Consider the following 27,109-nt stretch of genomic DNA (forward strand, 5'->3'; position numbering starts at 1 on the left):
TCATATCTCAAAAGCTAAAATAAATTGCTGCATAGAAATGTAGAACATAGAATAGGACTTGTCCTTTCATTTTCTTCAAAAATCTTAAAATAATATTTTTTGGGGGGACCAAGATTGACTGATACGATGGTTCGGATGAATGCTAACGAAATAATCACATCACATTCTCAAAAATTTCCTTTTTGATTTGTCTATTCGCTTTATAGTCCAGATAACCAGACATCATTATCAACTTTGCAACCACAAGTGCAAACTGTCCAGCATCAACCATACTTCCACTTCGTAAGCCCATAGTTCTGTGGCATGATACATGCGAGTTCCTTTTACACCTAATAGGGCTGCCAATTTGCTATACTCACAAGTTATACACTTTATAATGATCCTGGTGGTATAAGTTTAGAAATCTGAAAACAAAAAAACAAATGACAAGGTTAAGGTTTACTTTAACTTTCATACAACAAACATTTGATTTCTCACTACAAATACATGTGTTAAAACATCACCTTAGCAGGGAAGAGGGAGTTGATCTAAGAATAAAGAATTCCCTCCTTAATGTACAGTATGTACAAAATTGGTGAGTACCACAAGGATATACCATAGGGTCAATGCATCTCATTATCTTCATTCCATTTAAATTGAAATCCATTTCATTTTCACAAAATTTTGCAGAGTAACTTTAATACCTGAATATTCCAAATATATGCAAAAAAACATGGGTTCATGTGGTTGATTTTTGCTATTGAGCTTTGAAATTCACCAAATTGGAAGTTCTCGAGAACTGCGCATTCAAAAGAATTTGGCATTTTTAGACCCCATCACTACATTGCAGTTAAACCTCAGTCAAAATCCATGTAAGCTTCCTCAAATTTTACAGTATACATGTAGTTCAGAGTGGTATACTGAAGATGCAGAACAATATTCATATTTGCTATTCGTTTGTCCTTTTAAGACTGCAGTGGCAGCACCTTCATTTCTTTGAAATAGTGTGAAAGAAGACAAAAACAGAATCTCAAAAAGTTGAAATTTCTACAACAAATAAATAAAGTACAATAAATGCTGCACTTTATCGAAATCCATGTCATTTTACTAAAATTTGCAAGCTTGTAGAGGAAGGTGTTCTCAAGCAGTGTAAACATTAAAACATAGGGGTTCATGTGCTTGTTTTTTTTTTCAAACTGTCAGCACTTTTGTTGGAGCTTATGTGCTATTTTAAACACCAAATACGTGCCAAAGGCTTTGCATCTATGTGAGTAAAGATTCCAAACCAGTCCGAACTCGAGGTCCTATTTGTCATACTTTGCAGCACTTAAGAGTAAAGTATTCAGAAATTGTTCAGATATTTAAGAAACATTGGTCCATGGATTATATTCAGCTAATTAGCTTTATTAATTAACACATCGGATCTGCAGTTAGAATGCTTATCATGTGTAAAATCAGCTAATACCTATATCGGATTAGTCACCTGTTCATCCATTGTGACATCAATGCGCATAGCGTAAAACATGCGCAGATCATGATGCGCACAAACGTAACTGGAATTTCCTTAAGTAACAAAACTTGAATGTAAAAATACAATGGTACTAAAAGCGTAATAATAATAATAATAATAATATAGGATATTTATATTGCGCACATATCCACCTTGTTAGGTGCTCAAGGCGCTCCTATATTACCCGGCTAAGCTAGGCGTTCATAGCGCACATAGCTTCTTAAGGAATTACTTCCTACCGGTACCCATTTACCTCACCTGGGTTGAGTGCAGCACACTGTGGATCAGTTTCTTGCTGAAGGAAATTATGCCATGGCTGGGATTCGAACCCACGACCCTCTGTTTCAAAGTCCGAAGACTAATCCACTGGGCCACAACGCTCCACTAATGTAATGAGCACACACACTGTTCAATGTGCTCGTTACCTAGCAACGATTATAATGCATACTTCTTTTAACAAACTGACAAGAAAGATAACTCTTTTTATAAAATGTTAGACTTTAAAAGGATACATTTATAAAAATACCAGTTTTTCAATGAAATTAAGAGGTTTGATACAATGAATATTCTTTGAGTTTCTTCACTTGACGGAACATAATAACAATTATATAACATTTGTAAGGCGCTAAATAAATTCCTTTCTAAGCACTCAGTTTGCTAATATAAATTACCCAGGAAAATAATAATGTATTCTGGGGCCCGTAACACAAAGCTTAGCAATGATCGTAGAACATTTTTCGATGATTGATTCCATTGACTATAATGTACAATAAATCGTAGAAATCAAGCGTATGATCAATCGCTAACCTTTGTGTTACGGGACCCTGGATTGTTTCAATTTCTCAAGCGTAGAAAATTTCATTACTTGCATGCAAGAAGTATTAATGACGACGACTTACCTGACGACTTCTTCCATGTCATTCCTATACATCCTCTCCAAGCTCTCCGCTGGGAATCCCATGGCTATTATGTTGGGACAAATATCTACAATTTGTTCAGGTCAAGGAAAACGACGCCGCTATTTCCATTTTATCTCAATATAGTACGAGTGTACAGGAGTTGATCCAACATTTCATATTTCACAATTTTCAGTTCATTAAATTCCATACAGCATACCCAACAATTATTAATAGTTGTTTAAACAAACAATGAATACATGTATTGGTAAATTTTGAATAAAACATAGACAAGATAAATCTGGAAACAGGTAGTTAAATGGAGGGCTCATGAAACTGTTCCATTTTGTTTGGCACGATTAAAAATATTCTTATTGGCAAGAAACGTTGTCCTCATTGTCAAGATGGGTTATCACTACCAAAAAATGAATATTTCATGCAGAAAAAATTCTGACAAGCATTATGGTGGTATCACTATTGAAAACTGTCATTTAAAAAAAAATAATAAAAATTAACATTTTTTTTTGCATTCTACTACAACGGTCCAGAACATAAAGCATTAAAGTTAATGGAAAAAGCACAGGATAAGTAATAATAAAATATTTCACAAGCTTCTTTATGACGACCCCCCCCCCCCCAACACCATACATCACAGGCAGACTCATCAAATTCCCATATGTAGGTAGTCAAAGCAATCACCACTAAAAAATGGATAGTGGAGTGGGATATGTAGATATGTCAATAGCTAAACCACTAGCTCCCCTTGAGGGAGACACTGATTTTCCTAAAATATCATTATCTTCCATCTCAAGGACGGTCATTGGCTGATCCTCTCTTTATAATGTAAGTGCAGAGACAATTGGGGGTATTCCACTTCAGACTGACTCAAAGTTTGAGAAAACCAGGGGCGGTATTCTGAACATTGTCTTTTCTCCATATTTTATCTTATCTCAGAGATATGACAAAATCGGTATTCTGGTGGATGTCATAACTTTTGTCACAAAAATTGTCATAAATTTTGTCTCTTCTCTTTAGCGCGCACCAAAAATACGCGGCTTTAATGCGCGTAATCCTTTTATACAAGCAAAAGTTATGACAAAAGTTATGACAGGGGGGTAGCAGTCATAAATTTTGTCATATCTTTTAGTACCAAATATCCCGATACCCTGCCGACTAAATGTCAAGCAAATAATTATATTATTTAGATTAGATTGTGGTATTAGTTTCACTCATCTTCCATGACAATTTTCAAAATTATTTTTTCATGCTACAATTAGTTAGGCCCTAAATATTTATTCCTCCTTTTTTTCTCTGTTTTCCTTACTTTTCTACTTCTCCTCTAAAATTCTTCACAGCTCCCTGTCTCTCTTTGTAATCAAGCGCATCAATATACGCGTAGTTGCGCGATGCCAGCAACTGTTTTGGGGATACGCCCTACCTGCCACGGGGCTTTCCTATTGGCTAGAAGGGCTCCAACTGGGAACTAACGATGATTTTGGTTGGTTCGCTTCCGAAAAGATGGGTGGGAACTTTGAGAGATATGACAGGGAAAAGACAATGTTCAGAATACCGATTTGTGACAATCATAGCGGTGTCACATCTTAGAGAGAAGTGACAAAATTTATGACAAAAGTTATGACAGAGTTCCAGAATACCACCCCTGGATCCTAACTTAGTCATTCAATGAAGTTAGGGTGGGGGTAGGGAAAACTACCTTAAAAGGTTCACCCTGACGAAAAAGCTTTGTTGTAAAATAGCAGAAAAAAATAAATAACATTGGTGAAGATTTGATGAAAATCCATTAAATATTAAGAAAGTTATTGGAATTTCAAGTTTTTGATTTTGGATTTCCTAAACCAGCAGCTGGCCTTATGTTATGTAATATAAAATGCGTAAATTTCTTTTTTTTAATGATTAGTGATGACTTATTTTTCATTTTCCTTTTTTTAGGAGTGCATGTGAAATGATTTGTGTAATGATATACTGAAGATACAATAAAATCCATTTTCAATTTTCTGAGAAAATGCAATTTTATTGATATTTTACCAAACGATATGTAGGCTACTGTAGGAAAGCTCCTTGCATATGAATCTTTATTTTGTCTCACTTCCGATATTAAACAACATCAACAGTAAATCATTGCGATACAATAAACAGCAAAGAACAAAAGTAAATAATTACAGAATAATATACATAATACATGCTCTACTTTTTATGGAACATTAGTAACACCCATGAGACAAGATGGTAATGAAACATGGTGACCTACTAAGAAGTTCTACTAGCTACTATCGAATAATCGCTGATGTGGTTTACTGTACACCATGTGGAGTGTTATAGAAACAGTGGATAGAAGAGAAGAAATAGATAGGCGAGAAAGTGGAGATTTGAGAGTAGAGTTTTCTTTCTTGAAAGTAGTCCTGAAAAGGACTGTAAACCAGAAGGAATGAGAACAGCTCGAGTAGTAGAGCTGATGAGGAGATGCTGGCTTGAGTCGGCGAGTGGAGATGATGATTAGTAGAGAGACTCAACGTTTCGGACAGGTTGACTGTCCCATCTTGGTTTACAGTCCTTTTCAGGACTACTTTCAAGAAAGAATACTCTACTCTCAAATCTCCACTTTCTTGCTTATCCATTTCTTCTCTTCTTCTATCCATTGTTTCTATAACACTCCACATAGTGTACCGTAAACCACATCAGCGATTGTACATGCCACCATGCAAACCTTCAAACAACATCTACTATTGTATGTATAAATAAAATATATGTTCCAAATGACTCAGGAAAAAAATAATGTAATTGCTGAGAAATAACCATGGAGTTCCATATTTCAGGTACTTATCCAAGCAATATTAATGCACTGTCCCACATATGCCTTTTTGTGTTAGTTATCATCAGAGTTATCGGTTTTCAGGAAAGACTTCATGATTTCACAAAGATAATTTTATTTCAATGTACCAGAGCTAGATCTATGATATTGTGGTCAATTAACCTTGATTTTAAAGACTTTCTCATGAAATAATTGTTTGCTGCAATTACTTTCTTTTACCTTGAACTCATCAGACTGGACAGTGTTAGAGGCATAACAGTCATGGTCTAGATACATTCAGCCAATAGTACACTAAGGAATAGCAATTAATACATGTACAGGTATAATATGTATGGAACTCCCGGGGGGGGGGGGGGGGGGGCACTCGGTATATAATGCATAATGGGTATGTGCCGCGGAGGGGACCCCCATTTTCACACTCAAATTTCCGTTCCAAGGCATAGCATTTTTGTCTAATTGAGAAAAAGAACAAAGAAAGCCGCTCCAAGGCATGGCATTTTCTTCTTATCGAGAAAAAACAAGAAAGAAATCCGCTCCAAAGCTTCAAATTTTTCGTTACGCCGTTCCGGTCGCATTGATCTGCTACAATGAGCTGCAATTTTTGTGAAAAGCGGCCGTAGAGCACTTTTTGACCATCGCCTCAGCACGAGCCGCTCCAAGGCCCCCGTTTTTTTGCCTCACCTGCGGCACACCCCTACCACTTTTTGGACGAGTGCCCCCCCCCCCCCCCCCCCCCCCCGGATGGAACTGTAACCCTAAATCTTGCAATGTAAGTGTAAGCCTACACTTTGTACCAAATCTGATCTACTTTTCCCATGTACATGTAAAACGAATTTCCTTTATGGACAATAAGTTATTCAATTCAATTCAAATCTACATTTGGTAGGTCTATTTGTGAATTCCCAGGCCTACAAATTGTACAAACTGATTAATTCAACCCCTTTCGATTTTAAACCAGTTTCTTCATGGATGCAAATGCAAAACAGGGCTTTCAATAAAAATAGAATGAACTATAGCCTACATGTATATGTATAGGTTTTACTTTGTATGTATGTGTATGTATATGTTTTACTGTAAAATACAAATGTTATATTAGGTTATTTTATTTATTGAATTGTGTTCCTTAAGTCTAAGATTATGTTATATATATATTTTATTGTTTTGCAGTATTTTCGACCTTGTCATGTTATATTTATCATATATTACATGTACCTTGTCATGTTATATTTATTTTGTGAAATGGAAATCAATAAAATCAAATCAGTATGTTTCTATCTGTGCACCTATATACAGGTGTGCATGTTTCCTGCATGGAACCTGAACAGGCTGCATGTATGATAGAGTTGTAGACTAGGCCTGTCATCACTGATAGGTTCTGACCTTGACCTTTCTCTCACAGCAGACACATTTACAGGTCAAAGGTCAAATGAAGTGACACACGCTGGAGAAACCTTTATAAATGTACAAGTTGTGAAGTTCATTCCCTGGCTTTATTCCTGGTGTGATGCAGGTAAAGTGCCATTGGTGATACACATTAACTGTAGGGTAATACTAAAACAGACCTGTACAAAATTAATATTTTATTTCTAGGGGGCTACTTTTCGATACCTACATGTACTACCTAATATTCATATTGGCCTCTCCAATTCATATCTCAAATGCTTCACCATTTCGAATTTTCTAAAAAATCTAATCAAACAAAGAAATCGACAAAGCTGATACAAGAATAATAAAGAATACAAGAATACTTTTGCTATAAATACAGCAAGTATGATATACAGTGCGTCGCACAAAAAGGAAACACGTTTTCAGAGATAGATTTCATGATTATTACATGTAAATATGGTTTTACTATAAATTTGATACTCTTGGCAAGATTGGAGTCTCACCTCTAATTTGAAAACAACAGCTTAATAGCAAATCGTTCATGCATGGCAGATAACAAACAATTCATATTGAGACATACATCATGTATCAGCAACGATTTGCGAAAAAACTCACGTGTGAATCAGAATCCACTCTCATTTGAGAAATCAGTGAGAGAATCTTAACAAAGAATACGAAAGAAATGCAAATGAGCCAATAGTCGGATAAGCACGATCGTCGTATCACAAACCAATCTTGTCCAATTTTTCTATGCAACCTGGTTTTGACATTAAAATTTCAAACTCGTCTTGCTCGTTAATGCGTGAAGTGTTCGTCTTATATTACATATCAAAATAAAGAGGAGCAATTGAATTATAGATTATGTAAATGAAATATCATAATTCATTTGCCTTTAGACATGGGATGAAGGACATGGGATGAAGGACATGGGAATCCTAGTTTCTTTTTTCTGGGACACACTGTACATGTAACATATTACAGAAGTGACTATATAAAGAGCTCTCCAATAATGCAGAACAATTACCCTGGCTTTAGCAGAGCATCTGTACAGGCTACTGCATTTCAAGGAATAAATTCTATGACAAAACTCTATAAAAGTGCAAATAATAATAATAATACGCTTCATTTATATAGCGCCTTTTAATCAGATACAAAGCGCATGATATAATTTTGAAATAATGGATAAGATTTTTCACTATCTTAACATTGTTCTGACAGGTAAAACAATGTGTGATTTGCAAGTTATAAGAACTACGGTCAACCTAAGCATTCATACCATTTTTACACTCTATGAAATTTTTTTAACAACCAAAAGTTGATTGAAATATCCAAAATCATTTTGCAATTAATTTTTTTTATGAGCAGTTTGTTGATTCATATTTTAACCAATTAATCAGTTGATTTAAAAAAATCTGAGAGAGTAGATATCAGAATGAGAATTTTAAAACCTAAGTGTTTAATACCCAATCAATTTACAAGTACTTTTCATCCACAAAATAAGGCAAGTACCCTGATTTTGAGTTGGTGTATGTACATGTACTCAAAGATGAATACCAGTTGTGGTAACGATCTCAAAATGAGTTCAGCAGAATCCAATTATATTACCACCAAAGTATTTGCATGTATAAAAATATAAAATATGTGCCCAGCTGCCAATAGCTCTAGAAGAAAATGTGCAATTGCCGAGAATTGACCATAATAAGCACAGAATTCCATCAAATGTTGGGTATTTTTCGAAGTAATATTAATACACTGTCCCATATACAGTGTCAGTGATGATCAGAATTATCGATTTTTGAGCTATCAAAGATTTCATGATTTTACAGAGATAAGTTTAAATTAATTTACCAGATCTAGATGTAGCATAATATTTTGACAATTAACCTTGATTTTAAAGAGAAATGCCAGTAGTTGCAGTAAACACTGATTTCATGAGAAAGTCTGTAAAACCAGGCTTAATTGTCAGTATATCATCGAGGATCTAGATCTGGTAAAGTTACATAAACTGAACTTTGTGAAATCTTGAAATCTACGCCGAAAAAATGTTCACGCTAAAGATCACCAACACAGATAGGCACACGTGGGACAGTGTATTATTATTGCTGGAATAAAGACCCGACGGAAGTGACCGAATCCGTGCTTATTTTGCATATTTCTCAGCAATTACCGGTACACAATTTCTTCCAGAATCCTTTGGCACAAATTTTTTATTCATACAAACAGACACTTGGGTGGTCATTATATTAGATTCTGTAAAAAGTCATTTTGAGATCGTTACCAATACTGGAATTTATCTCTAAAGACTTTCTCATGAAAAAATTGTTTGGGGCAACTACTGTCTTTTACCTTTAATTTAAGTGAGAAGCAGGATCTTCTTGCCCCAAAGGAAAAGCACGGGAGGAATTTTAATTAGCAGGTCCTTAATTATCCCCTACGTGTGAAGGTGAAAGCATACCCATTGCACAGGCATATCAGTTCGATCTCATCAACTTCTAATTATACCTTAATTTTGGGCTGGAGGTCGAGGCGAAGAGTGATGAGTTAACTTCGCCTCCGACAGCCAATGACCTTCCTCATCATATTACATAACATGCTTTAACTCTTAAACTTCCAACATTATGGACTGCCAACATAACATACATGTTTAAGTCCATGACAGGGCTCAGTTTCTACATGAAGCAACCCAAAATATGCAGACAGTTCGACGGCGGTCATCCCAACCGTCGTACCACACATACACGTACGATGGTGCAAACCCATTTCAGAGAAAATCGACTTCAAAGTTCACTATAATATTCACACTTAGTTCCCAAGCCTTAGACAACTGCTTGACATTGGTATCTTTATTTTCACACAAAAGCAAGGATCAGAGAAAATATCGCAAAAGAGCTACATGCTTGTAATTTTGGTTTTGAGTGGTTTAGATTTCCCCTGTACAAAAACACCATAGGGGATACATGCAGCCCTGACCGTTTTTCAATGCGCGCAGTGAATCAAAACGTTGTATCAATTTTTCAAGTCAATGCAGTTAATGCAGTGCCAATACGACGGTTTAGCTGACTGCTCATTTGCAAATTAATAGCGCAGCAGTTGTTTACTTTGCTACAGTACACGTTTCCAATGGGATTTGCGCATTTTATAAAACTATTTGTATGGCATCGCCGTGGAAATCACCTCATATCTCACAAACCAAAATAAACTGCTGCCTAGAAATTTCGTTATGAACAGAATAGGACTTGTACTTTCATTTCCTGCAAAAATCTCAAAATCAATTTGTTTCTTCCTATTTAAACTAAAATTGACTGATATGATGGTTCGGATGAACAAAGGCGGTCTATTTCCATCGGGCACCCATTCAAATAATTTTTGATGTAAAATTGCAAACAAAAAACCCTACATTTTACCTTTATTGATTTATTCATTCACTTATTTAGTAGGGCACACATATTCATAATCTGTAATGTTGTAATGAATGAATTGGAATAGTGACATGCACTTCGGGGGTTTACCCGAACTAAAGTTGGACTTTAAACAGGCAATACCAAATTCCATACCTTAATGAACAAAGCAGGATGGGGAAAACCCCTGAAAATTTGAGGGTGTGAGCTGTAACTCATTGTGGTACATGTGCATGATTTATGCAACTAATGCAAGTATTGAAAAATGGATATTAAGCACAATGTATTAAAGTGACGTGATAAAAGTCTATCACTGCTTCATGTAGTCAAATGTAAAAAAAACTATGTGCAATGCATAGCAATTAAAACAAGAGTACATTTTAAGAGAATAAAAAAACAGTAATAAAAGTGATTACACTGTATTAGGTATGTTTTCTTTTTAATTAGATTTACACTTCAATTATTAGAATAGTTAATATTTTTGTCTCTATTATCACAAGCTATATATGCTTTCTTGGGATTTTATTATTGGGTTTTTATTTTCTGAGTTTTATTTGTACATATTTCATTATTTGAGTTTTTAATGGAAAAAGGAATGACTTGAAAAATCCAACAAGAGGAGTTGAATTTGAGTAAAAACATGATTGTAGATATTTGGTAAAGCTCTTTTTTGTTGAATAGTTTGTTTCTGTTCGCATGACAAAATTTTCAATCTATTTCAACACATTTCTATTCAATAAAGCTAATTCAACGTGCATTTCATCAGACAGCATTTTATGAAATGAGATGTTCACACTAGAAAACATTTATATGAACATACGGGCCTTAACGGTTCATGACTGCATAGCAGGAAACAAGGAAATACAGACAATCTTGGGTAGTCTGAATGAACAGCCGGTCCCTTCACTTCGAGTTCTCTTTCCCGACGTCCTTCATTCATCTCTCTTCTCTTGACCTCTTCAGCATTTTCTATCTTCTCTTTCAATGCCAACCACTCATGTGAATGCTCACAATAGCACAAAAGACAAGCATACAAGGGTCGATGACGTCATTCAGACCCAGGTAAGATAAGGGCTGGCAGTTCACATCCTTTCGTTGAACTAGGCTAGCGCGTCTCAATCCATCTCTGAAGTTTAAAGGGAAAGCATACCCAGACGCCGGGTTGGACGTTAATATAAAGGAAGTAGAACATAGAGAGTGATTCGGGTTTGGGAGATAATGGAGAATTCCTGCTACATCTGAAAAAAAGTTATCATATTGTTTACAATTCGACCATTTTATAACAAAGATGGACAGTACTGTACATGTTCAATCATGGAACAAGAAGAGTTGTTCTTTTCAGTACATGTCCAATCACATTTGACATTTTATACCTATATGAATTTAAGAGGGCTATTTTGCTAATTATGAAAGCTATCTTTTGACTTTTTCATTCATTTGTTACTTTGTGAAGATTTCAAATTTGACTTTTTGATTAAGAGCTATTTTGCTACATGTATATGAAAGCTATCTTTTGACTTTTTCATTCATTTTGTTACTTTGTAAAGATTTCAATTTTGACTTTTTTTTATTAAGAGCCCTCTCTCCCCAAAATGTATGTTTTCTGTAATAGAAAAGGCCATTTATGCATTCATCTTTAAATAGTGACTAGGCACTGGAAGCTACACATTATGATTATATCTTGCCATTTCTAGCCCAATCTCTGCTCACATGCACAAATTTTGTAGAATGAATATTCAAGGGGCCTGTTTGAGAATAATAGATATCAATACACCTGTAACATATGTAGATAAAACTATTAAAATACATCAAAAGTATAATTGAAATTTAACAAACAATTAATGGATGAAAAATCATTTAATGGTCATTGCACTTTGGGAGATGCCTCTAAAAGTCACCACCACTTCTCCACCTTGTTGGGTTGACAACTTTCCCGTTTATTAACGTTCAGAAGGGAATTTGTCACCAGTCCCTTTCATACTGCACCTTTCACCACATTCCCCAGCTGAAGTTTATACAGGAAAAGGTTTACTATGAAAGGGGTACATGCATTATGATCCCATTCTCATCTAGTTTTATGGAAACCAGTTTACGGGAAACCGGTTTAACGTGTAATGGGAACGCTCGAAACGGTCTCCAAAGCGATCTTAAGTGGTCTTCCAAATCAGTTCGGAAAACCAACCTTGCGATGTGGTTTTCAGGACCGCTTTGCCTCGTTATTATTGGTTTATTAAGCAGAGGTGAGGACAAAACCGTTCTTCGAGAACTGGGTGCGTCATGGTCTAGAGGTTCTGACTCTCGCCTTTCCAACAGAGGGTCGTGGGTTCGAATCCTAGCCATGGCGTGTTTTCCTTCAGCAAGAAATTTATCCACACTGTGCTGCACTCGACCCAGGTAAGGTGAATAGGTACCCGGCAGGATTAATTCCTTGAATGCACTGAGCGCCGGTGATGGTAGCTCAAGCTAAAGCCGGGGTAATAATAGCAAGCGCTTTGTATCCTCAGGCAAAAAGCACTATATAAATCCAGCTATTATTATTATCATTATTATCTTCGCATCAAAGTAAAAGAGTATGTGCATGCTGGGCACAGTACACACTGTGACATGTGGCTCCACTGACAGCGTTTCCATAGCAACAAGACCACTCTACATGTATGTGGAGTGGTTCTAGAAACCAGTTCAAGAGACGGCGATAAGAACGCTAGAAAAGCGAATCTTCTATAAACTGGTTTCCTGAACTGATTTTAGGGAAATCGGTTCAAGAAATTACTTGCATGCTGATAATTTGGGATCCAAGACAGCTCCTAGCATTGTATGTTAAAGGGTTTCTCCAGGGTGAAAATATTTATAATGAATATTCATGAAGACATGCCTAGAATTGTTTCGCTGGAATAATGTAAATTTTTTTTATTCAATAACTTTGTTATTTGTTATCCAATATTGATGAAATTTTCAGTATTTGCTCTGCGAATTTTACTCTATTTATTTAGATATAAATATATTCAGCCTGGAGCATCCCTTTAAACTGGTTTCTGTTAAAACTAGTATAAGAAAGAAGATGAGAGCAGGTTCTACAGTACACACACAATACGTCTCTTCCAAATTCACGAAGAATGCAAGTATATTGCCATTTCAGCTTCTAGCCACTATACATGCATGGATACAGTACTTATCTTGAATATGCCATATGATATTGTATCAAAATTATACCTCTAAATGCCACAGTCAAGGGCAAATTCTCATTAAACATTTGTATACATGATTGAAGCACTCTTCTATAGACTTCACAATATCTATCCTTTTCCAAGAAATACATCCTTTATGTCGGCCTTAAAGATAAATTCAAGTCATGGTTCTCTTTTTCCAATCGATTTCTCAAAACTCTCAGAGTACCCTATGTATGTAACCAGTAGGAAATGCTCTATGCACAGAAAATCAGTTGTGACTTCCCAATGAAGAGAAATATTACCTGTTTCACTTTCGGTAAATTTTGTCGACCCCCATGCACATGTAAACATCTCATACGAAAGAGCTCATTGTTTAATCATATGTTTGCAAGATGACAATGATTTTACTGCAAAAGGGTATGTTCTTTGTCTTTGTATAAATATTTTTACCAAATTTATATTGCAGAATGAGAATGAAAACAAAATAGGGTTTAATAGTATGTTTCCAACATAAAAGTTGAGCACATAAATTTTGTGCAAATTGTCTACACTTCCATGACTTTTGATTAATAACTTAACATCTACGAACCCCCCCCCAAAAAAAAAATACATATATGTTTGTTTGAAATGATATATCTTAGTACACTGTATCTTTGATTCAAATAAAAAAAACAGAAATCAACATAAATGTAAATGTATTATGTTGGTTATGTAATGAAAAATGTATGATATAAATGCAGAAGGGAACAATAAATCAAATCAAAATCAAAAGTAACATGATAAAACCTACATCATCGGGGGAGGAGGGATTCACTATAAAATAAAAGCGATATCATTCATAAATGTAACAATTCCAGAATTTCTAAGCTCGACATTTGTCCCAACCTCCTTTCAAATCCATTTTCTGAATATGAAGCATACATGTACAAAACACAGTCAGCATTCAATTTACAATTTGTACAATACTAAACAAATCGTCGCACGCACCACAAACCGTCCTCTTTGCGCAGATACAGTGCGCTATCGCCCCTCGCGATTTCACCACGAACCGTCCTCTCTGTTACGATGCCCACTGTGGCGTAAATAATTCACTTCAAGAAAGTGTAAAGATACGGGATGAAACTATGGAACCTGAACTATCGAACAAAGACACTGGTAAATAGTTTCCTCTCCTTGTAGGTGCACTTATTGCTGGTTTTAAAAAACCTTCTTTTAAATGCGTTCCCTGCAAAACTAACTGTCGCATCGAAGTGCGCAGAGAGGACGGTTCGTGGTGCGTGCGACAAAATGTGTACACAATCAGACAAATACTTGTAAAGGGGGATCCAAACTTACTTGAAATTAAAATAATAGAAAACTAGAATTTAATTCGTCATGCGGACGAATTAGGTGGTCTGTCATGATTTTTCATTCAGAGTCGGCTAATGTATAAAATGAATAATTTAGATATGATTGATAATCTTTATTCTAGACATCCTAAGAATAAATTTTGACCATTGCTCAATGTGATTATTAATGTTTCCCATAGACTTTACACGTAAGCAATTTTGAGAATTACAATTCCAATATTGCAAGTGAAAAACGGGCATGATCCCGGCATCTGATCAAAAAGTGGAGGGCACATTACCGAAAGCCCAGAATCTCAGCTGTAACATATTAAAAGCTCCGGCAAAACTGACCAGAAGAAATGGAGATATGGCTCACGAAATAGAGGAATGTCGAATCTAGTTTTGAGAAAAAGTCATGTCCCATAGAGATTACACACAAAATACATGTGATATGAAAAAAACAATTATAATCTGTTTTATCTTGCTAAATTTTAACTTTCATACCTTTTAATTATCATAAAGGATCATGTAAGAGGTGGCAAAAAGAAAAAAAAAATGAAAAAAAAAATCATCTTTTCTACCCCAGGAATCGAACCTCCGCCCTCGAGAAAGCAAGTCAAATGCGTTATCCATTGAGCCACGATATTCCCCATAGAGATTACACGTAAGCAATTTTGAAAATTACAATTCCAATTTTGCAAGTGAAATACGGGCATGATCCCGGCATCTGATCAAAAAATGGAGGGCACACTTCCGTTAGCCCAGAATCTCAGCTACAACATGTAAAGAGCTCAAGGAAAGCTGACAAGAAAAAATGGAGATATGGCTCACGAAATAGAGGAATGTCGAATCTAGTTTTGGGAAAAAGTCATGTCCCATAGAGATTACACGCAAAATGAGGAAAAATGACATGCCTCTTTTCATCGCTGTTTTACGCAATGATGCGTTTCTCAAAACGAATATTCATCTTAATTGAGGAGAAAGAGTACATTATAAACTACAACATATTGAAATCTGGGCGAAAAATGATCTATATTCGAGAAGTTACAGCCAAATTTGCATAAATTTGATGACGTCATTTTTTAAAAAAATGAAATTTTTAGTTTGGGCGCCTATTTGATGACGTCACGATACAATTTAGGGACAATGGTGACATTAAATCAAATCTACAACTAATACTCTATCGATATATCAAAAAAAAATTGGGGTCAACGGACTTTTTAAAGAGCTACAGTGAATTTACAATAGGCATGTTTTTGCCCATATATGGCCTATAGTGAGAGCTCGCGCGCACACGTGCTGCAAAGTTTAACGGGTGTTAATTTCGTTATTAATGGTTGTAGAAGGTTGATCAAGGTATCAAATTGCTCAGAATTTTATTAGCAATGCAATGATATTAAAGAAACGGTTTTTCTGCGTTGTGTTAAGGTGTAACGCGCTGAAACGCGCGCGCATATGTGCGCGCGCGCAAATTTTTGAAATGCTTAAAATGACCTGAAACGTACCCAAAAAAATTTATAGGTCATTTGTACGATTTTTGATTTTTGAAATGCTTAAAATGACCTGAAACGTACCCAAAAAATTTATAGGTCATTTGGACGATTTTTTTACCTTTGACGCGCGCGTACGCGCGCGTCATGACCTCTACATGACTTTTGATGACATTGACATTTGACCCTTGACATGAAGTTAATGTCATGTAAATATTGTTAATTTTTGACAATTGATAATGAAGATATGATCAAATGAAGAATTTTACAAAATGGCGCGTAGATGACGTCATCATGACCATATGACCTTGAAAAGCTTATTTTGCCGTCTCTATGATAGATTCTATATATGACGAAAAAATCAGCAAAATTGATTCAGCCAATTTCGAGAAAAGTTGGCGACAAAAAATAGGTACCATGAATAAAGAAATAAAGAAAGAAAGAAAATTCTGACGAAATCAATAGGTGATCTGTCGTAGACAGACCACCTAATTACTGAATAAGCGATTGTTGACAGAGATTGGATTTTCCATGAAATCTAACAATCAAAAAAAGCATTCTTTCAGGACGTTAAAAATCACAAAATAAATTCAAGCTTCACCTTGCTTTTGTGCATGGAACTTCAAACATGTCGGCATTTGCCATTAATTTTTGTACAAGTTAAAGTTGTACATGTAGGTTACATAGTAACCTTCTGTAGCTTGTAGGCCTACTATTCTGTTTCACATTTCTCCAAGAAAATTTGGCCCACAAAGTAAAACTTTCTTAATCTTCGAATGACATTCCTCAAACCCTTACCATAATCACTAATCTTATATAGATTGCATTTCATTATTTTTACAACACACTTTTCGCCAGGGTGAACTACCCCTTTAAAGAGTAACAACCTCTTATAAAATGATAATCATCTTGACATCATTCCAGGCTTGTGTTATCCTAGAAGCTTTTATGGAGCTATCAAAGGTTTCAATAATCTGAGAGGAAACCGTCCTAAAATAAGTCTGTGGCTTTGCCCTAATTACTACAGTACAGGGGCTATTTCACTTTGAATAGATCTATTAAAGGGGAAGTTCACCCTGACACAAAGTTTGATGTAAAAATAGCAGAGAAAATTAAAAAAAAAATATTTTCGAAAGTTTGAGAAAAATCTATCAAAGAATTAAAGTGTTATATTAGAATTTTGATTATTTGATTTGTGATATCATATGTGAGCAGCTTTCCTACATATCGTATGGTAAAAACTATCAATGAAAAGCAATTTTCTCAGGAAATTGATAATGGTTTTTACTGTACCTTTGGCATATCAATAGACAAATCATTTCACATCCATTTCTAAAATGAAAACAAAAATAAGTCATCATGAACCATTAAAAATTGTAATTTATGCATTTGATATTAGATAACATTGATTGGGCAGCTGCTCGTTTACATGTATGACATCACAAATCCAAACCTTTTTATATAACTTTCTTTATTCAAATGGATTTTCCTCAAGTCTTCTCCAATATCTATTATTTTTTTTTTTCTGCTATTTTTACAACTAACTTTTCTTCAGGGTGAACTGCCCCTTTCAAACTTGTGGTACTGCATGGAATAATTCAATGAGCTAGAAGTCTTTAAAACCAACGTCCATGCAGTTTTACCGTATAATTGTAGAGGATTTAAGTCACGCAAACTTGACCTAGTGAAACATTACAAAATCTTAGCTGAAAAGCCATCGGGCCCAGCACAGTGCAATTTTGAACATATGTTGGGCAAATTGCCAATTCGTCTATTGCCAACTCGTTTACTCACCACATGGTCTTTTTTAGTCTGATGCCATTCCGCCCATCAACATTTCGTCTAACAACCATTTGGTTTATTAACTATTTGGTTGAATTATCACTTCGTCTAATCATTTTGTCTATGAACATTTCATCTCATAAGCAGTTGGTCTAATATCCATTTCATTTTCATTCATTTTGCACAATTTAACACTAAGTCCAATTAATAGACCAAATGATATATGGACTAAATGGCCATTGGACCAACTGGTTATTAGACGGAATGGCATTACACTAAAATGAAAGTAGACCATGTGGTGAGTGGACGAACTGATGGTAGACCAAATGATAGTAGGTGGGCAATTGGACGAATTGGCATTAGACGAAGTGGAAGTAAACCCATTGCCAAGAAAAATAATAAACTTACAAGCCATTTTCGGAAATGGAGATTTAAGTTGTAAGATAGTCTATCATTATTAATTTTTGTAACTGAAGAATATCTTAATATGCCTTCTGAAGATGGAATTTTGTTAATCTCTAATAATACATGTTGGTAAATCACCTAATCTTTATCCCTCTGTAATTGACATTCTTGCCTTTACTATACTATAGGGGATGAGGAATACTTAGAAGAGACAAAGTGACTGCTTTTACTACATGTTTATCACTTATTATCTGTTGGTAAACTGTACTTTTTCTAATGTAAACTAATAATGTGTCTGCTGCTCTTTTATATATTATTTCTATTATCAAATTACTTGTATGGTTTATAAGTGATTTGTTACACAAAATCAAGTAAACCCATACCCTGCACCATCATGAGACAGGAAAACAATGCTCATTTTTGCTATAAATAAATTTCTCAGTGATTACGAAATATCTACAGAATCATTTGACAGAAAAAAATTTAATTCATAGATACACAATCACTTGGGTGGTCATTTTTTATTGGATTCTGTTCTATAAAGTGAGTTTGAGTTGAGATCATAACCAATTACCATAGCTAGAATTTAAGTTCAATTTTGCAGAATGGGCAACTTGCATGTAGGGTGTGTTCACAGTCGGTTTCCAAATTTACACGGCAACATGAATCATGATTGAAAAACCTGATTACGAAATGCGAATATAATCAGAAACAAAGAGTGTGCTCAATGTCCTCCATTTCCGGTCGTAAATGTAAACGTCTTTCAAATCATGATTCGAGTTTTGATCAGATCTGATCCTACATGTACATGTACATGTATGACCTTCAGCATCACAAATGTGATATTGAACAAGATTGAGTTTTGAAATGTCTTTAAAGGACAAGTCCACCCCAACAAAAACTTGATTTGAATATTAAAAAAGAAAAAAAAAATCAACAAGCATAACACTGAAAATTTCATCAAAATCGGATGTAAAATAAAAAAGTTATGACATTTCAAAGTTTCGCTTCATTTCACAAAACAGTTATATGCACATCTCGGTCGGTATGCAAATGAGGGAACTGATGACATCACTCACTCACTATTTCTTTTGTATTTTATTATATGAAATATGAAATGTTTTGATATTTTCGTCATTGTCATGTAAAATGAAGTTTCATTCCTCCCTGAACACGTGGAATTCCATTATTTTAACATTTTGTGCTTCAGGCAAGGAGGTCCTTATCGTCAAATTCGTAAAAATTGAAATATTGTATAATTCAAACAATAAAAAACAAAAGAAATAGTGAGTGAGTGACATCATTGACTCTCTCATTTGGATTTAACTGGCTCGTTCATATAACTATTTTGTTAAAAATAAGCAAAACTTTGAAATGTCATAACTTTCTTATTTTACATCCGATTTTGATGAAATTTTCAGCATTGTGCTCATCTGATTTTTCTCTAGTGACTCAAATCAACATTTTTCTGAGGTGGACTTGACCTTTAGATTTGCTCTTGCATTGGAAGCCTCCACAAACGCAGGTGTCAGAATTGACCTTCATGATGGGTGGAACTGGACACTAAAGCTGCGCTAATTAAGGCGGGAAATTTGAAGATGATCGACATAAAAAATCAGTTTTATTTTCATAGATATTGAACAGTGCATTGCTGATCCTGTTTGTGCTCGCGTTCTGTAATTGAGTTTTCAATCATGATTCATGTTCCTGTTTAAATTTGAAAAATCAGCATTGAACACACCCAGCATCCCCTGAGAGTAATCTGACCATTGCTGCGCTGCATATTGCGAATTCGAGTCTCAATTAGCTCTTAATAAAGCACTGCCCTTTATGAAATCATTTTTTTAATAAAAATCGTCATGTTTCAGTTCACTCACACATTGAGTGCTGTACATTATAAAGTATACATGTAATTGCCATTCATGTATCAGGCTAAAGTTAAATCCTTGCATCCGATCAGCTCAATGCAATTTTTTTTGTGAACTCACTGGCAAGATGCTTCAAGAAGGTGTCGCCAGATCTTTCAGAAAAAAAATGGATTTACAATACTACACATGTATGATGAACATGATAATTTGGTACCTATGACACAAATTGTTTCATGATGTCTACATTTATGAATTACATACAAGAACTTGCAAGGTAAAAAGAACTTCTAAAGGAAGTTAAAACAATAAGTAAAAAAAAATTACAATTGCTCATGGAAGTTTTTAGACATGAACTCTACAAGGCATTTTTTCAAGGTGACAAAGTACAAGACTGAAAGTTGTTCCTTCATGACATTCACAAACTTAAGGGTCGAGTCGTAGACCAACCTCGAATTATCACGCATATAAAGTACAGACCATTGAAAGTCAGCTGCATACAAATGTATGGGAAGCACTGGATAGTTGAACTATTGTTTCACTTCCTTATTTCCTGGTCCTCAAACTTTGTTACATGGCCTGAGTAACTGTCAGAGTTGCTTGAATATAGAGGTGAGAGGTCTGTCAATGGACAAAACATGTACTATATTTTAATGGTACAGTCAGAGGCCCGTATTCTGAAGTCGGGTTTAACTCAAACTGAGGTTTAAAGTTGTGGTTTAAGTATGGAAAGCCAACTGTTACATAAATCACTAATGGTAGAGATCTTATATTTCAGCTCATTTGGCTCTCAAATCATTCATAATTGTCTAGAGAGTATTAAAATAGATGACTGTCTTCACCATCGATGAATCAGGAAAGAGCACAGTAAACATAAGAAACATATGAAACATAAATGTACAACTTAATAAAAATTTTGACACATTTGGCTTCCCATAATTTTAGCAGAGTTAGACCATGGTCTAAGTTGAATTTGACTTTCGAATACGGGACAGAGAATTACATGTGCAACGATTTGGGTCCGTATGTAGTACTTCTCTGATTGTGGAATCATTAAAACAAATTTTGTTTCCAGATCAAACTGGATTTCGCGACGACCTGTATTGAAGGACCACCAGTTGACAATTTATTTATTTATTCATTTATTAATTTATTTGTTTATTTATTTATTTATTTACTAATTTATTATTTTTTTATGTATTTATTTATTTATTTAATTATTTATTTTCACTCATTCATTTATTTGTTTGTCTAGATCTGTTTCTCTGTTTAACTTACTTACTTACTTACATGTACTTACTTACTTACTTACTTACTTACTTACTTACATGTACTTACTTACTTACTTACTTACTTACTTACTTACATGTACTTACTTACTTACTTACTTACTTACTTACTTACTTACTTACATGTACTTACTTACTTACTACTTACTTTAACTTATTTACTTACTTACTTACTTATTCACACATAATAATAATAATGATAATATAGGCATATTTACCCAGGGTAGCCACTTCAGTATCGAAAACTGTTCTACCAGTGGGCCCTGCTATTACCCCGGCTTTAACATACACATGTATTTAAGCCAGTTCACTGATCAGAGATATTAAAAACTGTTTTTCATCAAGACTTTTATTAAAGAGCCCTGGGAAATTTAAAAACAAAACAAAAACAGAAAATACCCATTTACTGCAATGTTAAAGCTTAAACAATTTCATTGCAAATTAAGGAAGAATTCTGTGGAAAGTAGCCTCCATATCAGGCCAAAAATATTTTTCTATTCTCCAGGGCTACATGTACATATATGTGTACATGTACTTTTCACAAATTACTGCCTAAATCTGCAAACTATTGCATAAGCTTAGTTTAATTTACATTTTAATGAATGGAGATTTTCCAGGGCTTTTTATTCAATTTTCCAGGGTTATTTTCAATATTTTGAGCATATATATCAAGGGCAAACCCCCCCCCCCCAGCCCCCGTGTATTTTTTCCCTGCTCCGAATTAACAAAAAAAAATAATAATTCTTACCCAGATATTGCACATCAGTACTGTAATAATACAAGGATTAGTACAATCACTCATTTGCTTTAATAGTTTGCCTCGAGAAACAAGCCACACCTTACACAAACAAGACGTCTCCATCCAGGTATTATTTTTTTTGCTTCAAATATTAAAGGTATAAATATATCCAAGTACAATCCCAGCCTTCTATCACTTCAATATAACTTATTGAGTCTAAAAATAATTCAAGCCAACCTTTGATATTTTTCTAGGCTGGAAATAACTTTTGTCATGAATATGCAGGAATTATAATGTTAACTGCACCCATTGACTTGTAGACAATTCATGCAGGTCTAAATATGGAATCTTCTCGATGTATTTTTAGTATCTCTCGCTCCGATAATGACATCTAAAATGTAACTTCAATAGTGCGCAATGTTTGAGTTGAAGCAATCAGGGCACTGCCTTCCGCGCTGTGATCGATTGAGAATATTTTCAACGTTACAAAGGGGACTATATAAAGAGCACGATTAGAGTTGAAAACTTGAAATTATGATCTAAAATAAGTGATTGATCTATTGTAATATTGTCACTGTTACAATTGTATGTACATGTAAGCTGGAGACAAGATATCAATCAAGACTGGGACTGACAATGTAAAAAGAACACGAACATAATCTACATGGCATCTGTATGTATAGTACACGTTTTGCATTACATTATGGAATACATGTAGGTGATATTAAGGCAGCGGGCGACACTGGCAGCAGTCTGACGGTCCCAGACCGGTAAAAAATTGCTGTCGGGCCAGTAACTTTTCAGAAATAGCCGGATTTACTGGTCCTCCATACATGACCAGTACCAAATATACAGTATCACACTGATATTTTCTCCTCTTGTAAATTATAAAAATGGATCTGGCATCTTTAAAAAAAAGACTCTATAAAATTGAGAAATGGCTCTCGTGAATCATGTTGTGTGTGTGTTTACTGTTTGTTTGTATGGTTTTTTAGGGGGCAATAAAAAACAATTAAAGGGGAAGTTCACCCTGAGAAAAAGTTTATTGTAAAAATAGCAGAAAAAATAATTAAAAAATATTGCCGAAGGTTTGAGATAAATCATCAAATAATTAAAAAGTTATTAGAATATCACTTATTTGATTTGTGACGTCATATGCGAGCAGCATTCCTACACAGCGAATGGTAAAAAATCGATGAGATGTCATTGTTTCAGAAAATTGAGAATGGTTTTCACTGTACCTTTTGTATATCAATAGACAAATCATTTCACACCCGATCATGAATAGAAAACAAAATTAAGTTATCAGGAACCATATAAAACTTGAAATTCATGCACTTTATATTACATAACACATGGGGCAGCTGCTCGTTTATGATGTCACAAATCCAAAACTTTGAACTCTAATAACTTTTTTACTCTTTAACGGATTTTCCTCAAACCTTCACCAATATTTTTTACTATTTTTTCTGCTATTTTTACAATAAAGTTTTTGTCAGGGTGAACTTCCCCTTTAAAGACAGCAAAATAAAATAATCTCAAGTTTTTTTTCATATTTTTCTTTATTTTGGGAGACCAGTACAGTAAATTATAGATTAATAATAATAATAATAGAAAAACTGGGTATCTACTGGTCCGACATGAAAAGGTTGGACCAAAAGGGAATTGTGTGAAGCCCTAGATAACGTACATGTAACCGTCAGCATAGTGTACTGTGTTTGGAGCTCCATTGCCTTACATGTATAAAGAATCAAGACCCATAACAAATAGGGTAAAACACCCCCCCCCCCCCTCCTTTAAACTTGTGCTTGGGGCTGAAAATATAAGTAAATAGAGTAAAATTCACAGAGCTGCTGAAAAAATCACAAAAATATGATAACAAATAGCAAAGTTATAGAATTTTAAAGTACATAGCAATATATTGTGAAAACATTGTATGCACATCATTATAAATATTCATTACATGGTCTGATGATGTTACATCCCCATTTTCCTTTTTCTGTTATTGATAATTGTTTCATTTTTTCATACATTTGTGAAGACATGTCTCCATTATAATGAAATAAGTTGCAGCAGTGAATATCTAATGCACTAAATCAGTTGTCAATCAAAAATTTTAGTTATTGGAGGACAACATTTTAATAAAACCTAATTTCATATATATATAGGCCTAATAAAACAGAAAAGAACAAGTGGGGATATGACTTCATCGGTTTGCTCATTGAATATTCATGAAGACATGCCCGGAACCGTTTCACAGGAATAATGCAGATCTTTAAAATGTCATTAACATTGTTATTCCTTGTCCGATTTTGATCATATCTCAGGTGATTAGATGGGAACGCTAGCAAACTGGTTTCCTGAACTGGTTTCCACTAAATCTAGTTTTAGAAAGTACACTGAGAATAGGGTCTTAGTTGGAGAGACAATTAAATAATTTGATATATTGGTGAGTAGACATAAGGTGGTTTCAAACTGCCTCGATCACAAGAATCCCCATTAAATTACGAGAACTTTTTTAGGCTGAAAAATACCCATTAATTATTCCTGCATTCACACCACCCTGAAACATACCCTTCGGGATAAGTTCCTGAAATTACGAGCATGCCCAGTATGGTCTCATAAGCAGGCAAGGCGCGAGATTCAAAATCACTAGCCCAGCAGCCACCCAAGGCACCGCACCCAACAACACGCTGGGCTAAAAGTTCCCGTAATTTGCTTTCACATCGCCAAAATACCTGCGACATTGGAAAAATCCCCGCAAAAGTTCTCGTAATTTCGCCAAGTACCTACTATTTAGCGGGTATTTTCTTTCGGGGAAATTACGCGTAGTTTGCTTTCACATTACCAAAATACCTGGTATTTTCTGATCGGGGTAAATTTCCTGATCAGAGAATACCTGGAACTGACAAACTTCGAGGCGGTCTGAAACCACCTATTATTATGCCAATATTTTGTGTATGTTTTAGACAGGCCACGTACTTCCTGAGCTTATATGGTTTTGTTACTTTTACGTTTTTCCAAACATTGACTCAAATTATGAAATTCAATGAATTATGATTCATTTGTGCTTCCCAGAAAGTAAATCTAATATGAAGATTGTGGTACTTAGTATTGAATGTAAGGAAACAGAATGAAAAGTATCGAAAGTATACAACTGGAAATGGTTGTGGCTTTTGAAAAATGCTTGAATTTGTACTGTACCTCTGTCATTCACAATACTTTATGTATCTAGATATCAATGATAGGTTTTGACACCTGGACAAAGACCAGGGGCTGATTGCATGGAAGGGTCTTTCCAAGGACCATCTTTCGTGTCGCCCATCTTTTATGATACGCTATAAGCGAAGTGTTTCTGAAATTTATGATAAAGAATAAGATTTGTTAGCTTGCTTTTTTAATAAATTAAATTTTATACAATTTCATGATATATCACATCATTTTATAAACAAATATTTTGTTCATTTTAACGGACCAATGAAATATGTTTGCAGATGATTTATTTAAAATGCGTTTCACATGGCGCATCATAAAAGATGGGCGACGCGAAAGACGGTCCTTGCAAAGACCCTTTCGTGCAATCGGCCCCAGAGCAAAATCTGTCACACGGGCTTCTGGAAACACGTGTGTGTATCCTCATGTTCATAATCATACTTTACTATGTTAAAGTGTCTTTAATACATGTACTCTGTAATTCAGCAGGACCTGCTGGGAGAACAGCTTTCAGAACTGAAGTGGCTACCCTGGAAAAAATATGCCGTTATTATTATTATTATGGGCTATTGAACGGTCAGTCGCATTACACTTTTACGTGTCTTTTCCAACTGTTTTACAGGGGCAAGTCTTTTTTTTCATGTTTATACTTTCAATTCATATTGACAACCAAGGATTTATACAGAAAGATTGTACATGATACATACATGTACATGTACATACACGTTCATGTTTATTGTAGACATCATGACGTCCCCAAAATTGGTCAGTCCCATTTCACAATAAGGACAGGAAAAAGAGTGACTGACTACCATACTTTTTAATAGTTCTTTCAAATCAAAACACCAATTTTAATACATGTACCTGCACAACATTACTGACATATAGAAGTCTTAAATACAAGACATTTGAGTTTGGGAAGCGACTTCTGAGTTTCTTTTGTGGATACAAAACTCTGGTCAGTTGCATTTTTTTTTGGACATTTTTTAACCCTTCCCACAACTTACATGTACATGTACTGTTTGAGAATTTTCTTTATGATGTACATGTAAAATGATGACCTTCATATTATCCAACTGAAAATTTTACAAAGCATATAATAGTTCTCTGTTAAATTACTCTGAAAATATTAAATTGGTCTAACTATTGTCTTTCAGTCTTTCAGATTAATTTATGCAGCAAGGCATGGTGTCAGTTGTAAGACTCAGAATACATGTTGCAATATCTTTCTTTTATGTATCTTTCAATATGAAAGTATAGTTTTATTTTTGGTGATTGATTTATATTCAGGTCTTTTAATTTGAAAGAGCTTGCGGCAAGAGTTGCATGATCCCATCTGTGCGGTCATAGAAACGTACCCTACATGTACATGTATGTACGAGTGACCGTCACCTACATGTAAACTACAGGTACCCTACATATAACACTCGAGTCCTGTGCCCTGTACAAAAATCGGCTATCCCTCAATACAAAAGTCAAGGCAAAACTTGTGTAGAACTTTGCAATGAATATTGATTTTAAGAAGAAATTTGAATCTTACTACATAATGTATCATTGTAGTAAAGCTGGGACATACAATGTACATGTATCTCATCTTATTTGCGATTATTGTCACAACTACAGATATTTAGTATCTATTTTTTCTTGTAATGGAATTATTATTTTACCAGGGCCCCCTCTTACAAAGAGTTACGATTGATCCGATCAATCACAACTATGGACGGCCAGCAATATCAACATATCATTCATGTTTCTCCAAACTATTTTCTAACGTATATGATGTATATTCATGCATTCATTGTTTTCTTAAAAATTCACTGTGCTTCTCTTTT

General features: G+C 34.8%; 1 protein-coding gene across 1 annotated transcript in view; it reads right to left on the minus strand.

The window, feature by feature from the left end:
- LOC121432007 (phosphatidylinositol 3,4,5-trisphosphate 3-phosphatase and dual-specificity protein phosphatase PTEN-like) overlaps window positions 1-27,109 on the minus strand; it is a 58,044-nt gene that overhangs the window by 25,185 nt on the left and 5,750 nt on the right. Inside the window, exons 2-3 of the mRNA XM_041629818.1 lie at window positions 2,389-2,473; window positions 360-404 (exon numbers count right to left, since the gene is read on the minus strand). Coding sequence (XP_041485752.1) covers window positions 360-404; window positions 2,389-2,473 — 130 coding nt within the window. The remainder of the gene's footprint in view (window positions 1-359; window positions 405-2,388; window positions 2,474-27,109) is intronic.

The sequence above is a fragment of the Lytechinus variegatus genome, chromosome 18, assembly GCF_018143015.1.
Source record: "Lytechinus variegatus isolate NC3 chromosome 18, Lvar_3.0, whole genome shotgun sequence".
Lineage (NCBI taxonomy): Eukaryota > Metazoa > Echinodermata > Echinoidea > Temnopleuroida > Toxopneustidae > Lytechinus > Lytechinus variegatus.